The following is an 8540-nucleotide window of genomic DNA, read 5'->3' on the forward strand; positions in this document are numbered from 1 at the left end:
GTACACGTTTGCACAGAACTAAAAAGCTAGGACCCTTATCATGTAGACATCTCCCAGTGTGCGATGTGTCTTGTATCACAGGGGGTGCACAGGTATTAGGCAGGGGAGAATCCTCAGTGTTGGCCATGAGAGAAAGTACATGTGACAAAGTAACCAGACAAAGTAACATGGAGAAAACTTGGACCAACCAGATTCCTGGTTATTATTTTTCGCTTTTGTTTTTTTAGCAGCGGGAGTCCATCCAGTGGTGACCTTCACACCCAACTGGAGAATTATATTCCCATATGAATCCGTGACAATATCCTGTAACACGGGGTCCATGGTGGAGGACAACACAAGATACTACTGGTCCAAAGATGGTAACCTTCTGTATCACCATCAAAAGAACATCCGGATAGAATCGGCATCTGATGAGACTAGAGGGACTTACCAGTGTTGGTTGGAAGTGGGTCTCAAAAGTGATCCGGTCAGACTAGATGTGGTTGGCAGTAAGTTGGCCTGGATTTACTATTTACGTAGACCTGTTGAGCTTCTTGTCTCCTCTAACTCTTTACTTTCTTATTTCAGCCCCCCTGATCCTGCAGGCTCCTCCGCTCATTTATATAGGGGAACCCTTGACTTTGAGATGTCACACTTTTGCAAGTTACAACATATCGACAAATACGACCTTCTTCAAGGATAAAATGATGATCCACTTTTCCGTCGATGACAACGAGTTACATTTTCCGAGTGTCAACCAGAGTGTGGCTGGGTCCTACAGCTGCTCCCAACAAATATTCCTCCATGAGAAGTATAAGATGTTCAGTGCCAAGACAACTGTGTCCGTCCAAGGTAAAGTTATAACTTTGTACAGTCAGGTAACCTCTATATACCCTTGATAGTAACACTGTGGGGCTAAATGAGATATTACAGTCACAACATACTCAATGTATACAGTCATTTCAGTGGAAGGTTTCTCCAATGAACCTTTCTTATCGATTTTATAAATTTTTTACGCACTTCTCTTACAGTAATTTCTCTGACCTCCTTCTTCCGGTAGATCTAAGCACATGTAATAATAGCTTGATGTTGTAGTGGACCTGAAAGGTGATAATTATATGCTCAGTTCTGGTTCATGCCGAGCTTCCTGTAAGTCTAAATATAATGATTGCTGAACTCTAGTAGAACATCTCCAGGGCGTCTTACAGGTCTCACGATCTATAGAAGTAGCTATAAACCTGCACTCTGCTTATCTCTGTTATCAGCAATTTCGGGTTTGCCGTAGAGTTCTAGATGACTTGCATAAAGAACTCTGGTCTCCTTTGTATGCCATAAATTTCTGGTGTGAAGAACCTCTTCAGAAATCTACATATAGGTTAGTTCCCCTCGTAGACATGGACATAAGATAAAAAGTGAGCGAAATCCTTAATCAGCAACATTTCTAGTCTTCTGTGAAGAAGAGTAGAGTTTGGACGTCAACATGTAGACATTTACAACAGACCCTCGGGGCCAAGTGAATAGGTCCACCCTTCCACCGAGAGGCCTCTGTGGCAGGTCAAAGTTGGTTTTCCTTAGGTTGGGTTATTCCATTCATATATTATTCCTGCTATAGAGGGTTTCCAGGGTACAGGATAGATGTTGAACCATCTTCATGAATCCCTTAAACTGTGAACGGAGAACAGGACCTGCATAGGGGATATGTGACGGTCATTACTGTTGTCAATATCAGTGGGATACCCAACAACCAGACTGTTCTCACTGCGGATAGCTGAAATCTTAAGAATCCTAAGCAAGTTGACCAGGTGTTGGTCCAACTGGAGATGCATAGTAGTACATCAGTACGTGGTCATTAAGAATCTTTTAGACCTGTGGTAAAGTGACTGATGCCTGACTTTGTAACCACAGAGAAGCCTCACACAAATCTTGGTGGAAAGTCATCAACACTTCCTTGGATTTTGGTGGTCTCCTTTCTTCTCCTGCTCTCTACCGTTCTTCTGATCTTCAGGAGCAGACACAAGCTGGGACATTGTTGTTGCCACCAGAAGTTTACCATCACAGGTGAGGCTTCCAATTATCAATGTATTTAAAGTAATCTACAGTACATCCATGTTTTTCTCCAACATGAGTTATGGGTGGGCAAAGTTCCTTTCAACTTTGATAGCAAATATACAAAGGGTCCAGACTTGCTAACTATCCTAATGTGCATATTATTGAATAATATCCATCAAACCATTACACATTACTTGGATCTTTTATCTGAGGTCTAGTTCCTATATAGTTTATGTAGTAAACTTAGCAGATACAGGATGAGTGTAGCATTGTGTATATGACACCTAGCTCTCTGGAGGTGCTGGTTCTGTTGATTGGAGTCAAAATTATGCAAAAATTTCTACTTCAAAAGGAAGAAAAGTGTCTTTCCAGTGGTAGCTGCCCAGTAGAACCTTCATAAAATGGAAACTTGACTTGGGTTATCAGCCATGTTGGAAAAAATTGGTGGACAATGTATGAGGGTATCTACAATATGTCTCATAATCTGAGTTTGACATTGACCATCTAGATGCTACCATAAAGACAGTTTTTTCCTTCTACCGCTATTGCTGCCTACAGAATAAGTTTTATACTTTGGATCTCCACCAGTCACCACCATTGTTGGCCCAGATGGTAGAGGTAACAACTTCTTGGGGGCCTATGTCTGCAGTACCCATGGCAGTATGGAGATTTTGAAAGATACAGGTTCTTCTGGTGGAGATCTACTACACGGGAAGCCTATGATAAAATGCACCCTAAGAAAAAAATTCTCTACTCCAGAAGAAAAAAAACACGTTCTTTCTGGTGTCACTATAAGACTAGATTGGGGGCACTTATTAATTCGGGAGCAAGATGGTGCAGGAAGCGTGCTATCATTTTCAGTGGGATTTAAGTTTGTTGCGCAAAGGGATTAATGATTCGGCGCAAGAACACAAAGGTTTAGAACTGTCTCCCCATTTATGAAGGTGAAATACAACTCCCTCGACTTGCTTCTAGCTTCTAATTTTGCATCAAAAAAATGAGTTGGAAAAATCGACGCGCTGGAAAAGTCTATGATTCATGAGTGGCACCATAATTTTGCGCCCAAACCAAGCACAAGTTGCGAGTGTCGGAAAACACCAATATCGTGGTGCTGACATTTCATAAATGAAGGCGCCACAAGCGCAGCAAGGGAAAAAAATTAATTTCCTCCAGTTTTCTATTTGAAAATTGATCATAAATGACCCCCGATGCGTCTAGGACAATGTCCAACCCCTCATAGAGCGTTGACTTGGATTACGAACCATATTAGAGGCATCTTCAAATGGTCTCTATTCTGACTGATAACACAAGTCAGGTTTCAATTCTTAATACTTATGTAGATTTTTACCTCCTCTTCAGAACTATCCTTCATATACCCTTGGTTATTTAAAAAAATATTTAAGTGAGTCTGGGGGCGTCATCAGAGCCCCTGCTGACTCCACTGGGGCAGATTTACTTACCCGGTCCATTCGCGATCCAGCGGAGCGTTCTCTGCGCTGGATTCGGGTCCGGCCGGGATTTATTAAGGTAGTTCCTCCAACGTCCACCAGGTGGCGCTGCTGCACTGAAAAGCATCGGAACGCGCTGGAGTTCACCGGCTCGGGCTGAGTGAAGGTAAGTGCAAGCTTCGCGACAGATTTTTTTTTTTTAAATGCGCGGTTTTTCCGAATCCGTCGGCTTTTCTTTTGGCCACGCCCCCCATTTCTGTCACGTGCACGCCGGCACCGATGCGCCAAAATCCAATCGCGTGCGCCAAAATCCCGGGGCAATTCAGGGGAAATTGCCGCAAATTGGAAATATTCGGGTAAGACGTCGGAAAAAACGTGAATCGGGCCCTTAGTAAATGACCCCCACTGTGTCTAAACTGTGCTCACTCCGCTCAGCTCCCACCTCCGAAAAGGGAGTGGCTTATGTGGACATGAATGTCCTGTGCTCTCTGGTAGGTCTTTGAGGGGGTATATTTGGAATGGATTTTTTAGTTGTATCATGGGATTTGAATAATAAAGAATCCCATCTAAACGCAGGATCCCTCTAAGGATATTGAAATTTCACTTACCAATAAGAACAATTCAGAAACGTTTTGTGTTCAACCAGAAATTAACTACCATCATCTTTGTGGATTGAATTTTCAGAATCTGGGAGAAGATGCTCGGAGGAAGACGTTGACATGTACTACACGTCTGTAGATATAAACCATCTAAAGAGAGGTTGGTGGTTTCCTTATATTCTTAAACCTTACACAGGTTGGAGTGTCCCAGTGATATTTCATCATCGATGAGTCTGGAGAATGCAACACTAGATGGAGTCCTATCATATACCATGTTCTACGGAAACCCCACCCAAAAATGTCTCCAACCAATATAAGGTCATAGTTTTTTGGTCAAAATGTTGGACGTTCTCTGGGAACCATATCAGTATAATGTTATAGCAAAGGGGAGAAAATTAATCCATTTTTTTTGAATTTTCATTCCAGTTTCAGCCACTCACAGACCAGATACCGTAAGTAATTTTTCTAAGTTAATTTAGAATTGTATTAAACTGTTATCGAAAAGGTAAAAAAAAAGAAATGGCCTAAAGGGTTGTGGTGCCCATGTGGGATAAATAGTATGGAAAATTATCTATTTGTTTTAGATGTAACATAGATAAGTTTTGATATTGTCCTTTCAAGTGAACCTCGTCTGATTGACTGGTGGCAAGGAGATCAATGAGTTTACCAGAAACGGTCCAAATGTTAATCTCGTTAGGTAGGTCATTCCCGCACCTCAGAGGAGGAGGAAACAGTCTAAGAATGTCAGAAGAAGTGTCTTTATGAGAAATTAAAACTCTCATTGGAGGCTGGTTAGAGGATGACCACAGAAAAGACCTTGAAAAGTCTATTTGACGGAAAGGCCACTATCTTAAAGCAGAAGTGTCAAAAGAGTCGGAAGCTCCATCAGAAGAGACATTTCATATGAAGAGGAGACCTCCTCAAGATATACTTCTTGATTAAAAGTACAGACAGAAGAAGAGACTTGAATTGAAGTGACCTGTGAAAGGAAGTCAGAGTACTCCATGAGAAGACCTATTAGTAACGAGGTCCTTATTGGATTCATAAATTTAGCCCTCACCATTCCTGAGAAATTAGTAACAATAAGTTTGAAACTTAAAAGAAATCAACAACTTAAAAACCAAAAAAAACTATAAATACTCACCTCTGCTCCTCTTTATCTTGATCCTGGCACTGTCCGTCGCTAGTCTTGACACCGCGGGATCACATAGAAAAGAAATGTATAATTGCAGCACGAAGTGCAGGGACAAGATGTCCGGTGCTCCAGGCTGCTAATTATGCACGCCCCGGCACCTTCCCTTCCCATGCTGGGAGTATGAAAGATGACGTCATGTGAGAGGCAGGGGAAAGGAAGGTGCCGGGGCGTGCATAATTAGCAGCCTGGAGCACCGGACATCTTGTCCCTGCACTTCGTGCTGCAATTATAAGTTTCTTTTCGAGGTGATCCCGCCGTGGCAAGACTAGAGACGGACAGTGTCGGGATCAAGATGAAGAGGAGCAGAGGTGAGTATTTGTAGGTTATTTTTTGGTTTTCGAGTGGTTTCATTTCCTTTAAAATTCTAATTAGGCTCCTTACAGGTGGTTGGTGCAGAGATTACAAATATTCTGGATTTCCTGGATCTGCGAATCAGGGGATCCCTCGGGCAGTAAAAGAAAGAAGCAGACACGGGGGCGCAGACCCTCGTGTAATAACATAGGTGAAATTCTTATATCCAGAGTGATAGTTAGACTCTCACCTTTTCCACATATGTATCAGGCATCAAACATTGCAGCAGTCCATTGCTGCCACTGTCCCCGTTCCAAGGTCCGGAGAAGTTACAATAGCAAATCCCAAATGTTGATGGAGATGGCGGCGCTCGCAATAAGGATCTTCAGTCCTCCGTCATAATGTCCTTTTGTGTATACAATCCATCTGACGGGGATGTAATGGATTGTATATGCAAAAGGACATGATGGGTGAGGACTGAAGATCCTTATCGCGAGCGCCGCCATCTCCATCAACATTTGGGATTTGCTATGGTCCAGAGCTTAGGCACACACCCTTGTAGCAGCACATGAAAGTTGAAGGCCTAGTTGGCATATTGGGGCTTATTTAATTAGGGTCCGCGGATCGCCAGGTTTTCCAAGGTTTTTGGGATTTGTGCTGCTTTCACGGGTATTTAACCGGCTTTCATGCGACAGAAATCGGGGGTTGTGCCGTCAGACGATCTGACTGATTCGGACTGAGCGCGGGATTTAAGATTCAAATTGTATCGCAATCCAATGCACTTACATGCACCAGGAAGAAGAAGGTGAACTCCGGGGACCTGAGCGGGGAAGTGACACATGCAGGATATGGGCGCACGATTTTAGTGACTCCCCGCACACCGCATTATACACGGACAATGCACTTACATGCACCAGGAAGAAGAAGGTGAACTCCAGGGACCTGAGCGGGGAAGCGACACATGCAGGATATGGGCGCACGATTTTAGTGAATCGTCGGACAATGCACATGGGGGAACGCGCCAGGGACAGGTAAGTAAATGTGCCCCATTGGGTGCTAAAATAGTGAAAATCATTGCTCAGGATGGTGGGAGCTAGACAGGGTCGGCTCCAGGTTTCAGTGGGCCCCTTGGGCGACAGAGCATCAGTGGGCCCCTTTACAGTGAACTCATGTGGCAGCATTAAAAATTCAGGAACTAAAACCGTCTCCTGTTCCCTAAAATATTCCTCAGCTTAACATAACAAACAGCAGCCTTAAGTTTATTTTATAGAAAACCCCCCTCACCTCCGATGGAAGGGAAGAAGAAACAACTAGGATGAGACTTTCTTAGAAGATGAGACCTTTCAGCAAAACTTAATGGTCCACATTTATCAAAACTAGATGTACTAGGTGCAATTACCTGTGGAGTGTGCAGGGGGCGCCAGATTCATCAAAACTGGTGTACGGTCTACATGAATCTGGTGCCCCCCGCACTGCTCGGGAAGTGGGCACCATTATTCTTTGGTGCACTTTGTTAAAGATGCAAAATTGTGGCTTAGACACTTGATAAATACATGTACAAGAAGTGCAACGTCAGACAGAAAACTGGAGCATTTACTCACGAGACAAGGCTTCAGCAGAAGTAGAGACTTTTCAGAAGAGGAGAAGACGCCTTGTGAAGAAACAAATTGTCGAAAGTGAAGGCTCCATCAGAAGAAAAAAAACTCTTAGTGAAGACTATGCTGCTAAGATGCCCCTTAGGATGAAGAGTTCCCTTTGTTATACCTTGTGAATATGAGACATGTTGTGTATGGGGGGGCAATCGTATTAACATCATCTGTTCTGACTTCCAGCATGACTACTCCATTATATATTCCCTGGTGACCGAAGCTCCATCAGCAGTCAGCGAGGTGGAAGGAAGACGCATCACATTCACCACTCTATAGAGATGTTCTTCAACGAACTTCATCGTTCTTCACGGAGCTTCACCGTTTTTCAACGAGCTTCACCGTTCTTCACGGAGCTTCACCATTCTTCAACAAGCTTCATCGTTCTTCACGGAGCTTCACCGTTTTTCAACGAGCTTCACCGTTCTTCACGGAGCGTCACCATTCTTCAACGAGCTTCATCGTTCTTCACGGAGCTTCACCATTCTTCAACGAGCTTCATCGTTCTTCACGGAGCTTCACCATTCTTCAACGAGCTTCATCGTTCTTCATGGAGCTTCACCATTCTTCACCGAGCTTCATCGTTCTTCACGGAGCTTCACCATTCTTCAACGAGCTTCATCGTTCTTCATGGAGCTTCACCATTCTTCAATGAGCTTCACCGTTCTTCATGGAGTTTCATCGTTCTTCACGGAGCTTCACCGTTCTTCACTGAGCTTCCATCCTGATGGAGTTGGATGAGTAGATGACACCAAACATGGCTAGAACATCTACTACAGCTGGTTTCAATTGCTTCTTGACTATGGAGGACATGAGGACAATGTTATACGGTCCAGATGTGGACTCTTTGTTAAGATTGTTGTGTTGTAATAGGTTTCTATGGAATTTAGGATTTAGAAGTTTGTAGAGCATCACTTTGGAGAATCAGGTGTGTAGAAACACTACATTTAGGTGACTGCACCCCTTATGCTGCCCCATATATTGCTGCCTCAGGTGGTGCTGCCTGAGGCAAGAGGCTCAACTCACCATTCTCCTAGATTTATTCAGCCATGCTACAGACCTATGAAGTGGATTGATCTGTCAATGAGGGGTTCATTCACCAAAGATCTCCTACGATGAGACAATCAGGATTAGATACAAAGAAATTTTTGAAGGTCTCGAGGTCTTAGGAATCTATAGGATATGCTCTCCGGACCTCACCACCAAATGTTTTCTTTTGATGTCATTTTCTTTTCCTGTAAATATAAAATTTTCTAAATAAAAATTCCAGTTTTTGAACATAGTTTGCATTTCTCCACCAGAGGGCACCTTGTCCTCAGATGACATGAGGCGC

The 8540-nt window shown here is 43.3% G+C and overlaps 1 protein-coding gene across 1 annotated transcript; it reads left to right on the forward strand.

Annotated features, from left to right (window-relative positions):
* The first annotated feature begins 231 nt into the window (after nt 1-231).
* On the forward strand, nt 232-8485 carry LOC140069246 (low affinity immunoglobulin gamma Fc region receptor III-A-like). Its single transcript, XM_072114710.1, has 6 exons — nt 232-488; nt 568-831; nt 1885-2037; nt 4161-4235; nt 4502-4527; nt 7394-8485. The coding sequence occupies exons 1-6, from the start codon at nt 320-322 to the stop codon at nt 7484-7486; spliced, it is 780 nt and encodes a 259-aa protein (XP_071970811.1). The 5' UTR covers nt 232-319; the 3' UTR covers nt 7487-8485.
* Nucleotides 8486-8540: the final 55 nt, after the last annotated feature.

Source organism: Engystomops pustulosus, chromosome 7, assembly GCF_040894005.1.
Source record: "Engystomops pustulosus chromosome 7, aEngPut4.maternal, whole genome shotgun sequence".
NCBI classification, from domain to species: Eukaryota; Metazoa; Chordata; class Amphibia; order Anura; family Leptodactylidae; genus Engystomops; species Engystomops pustulosus.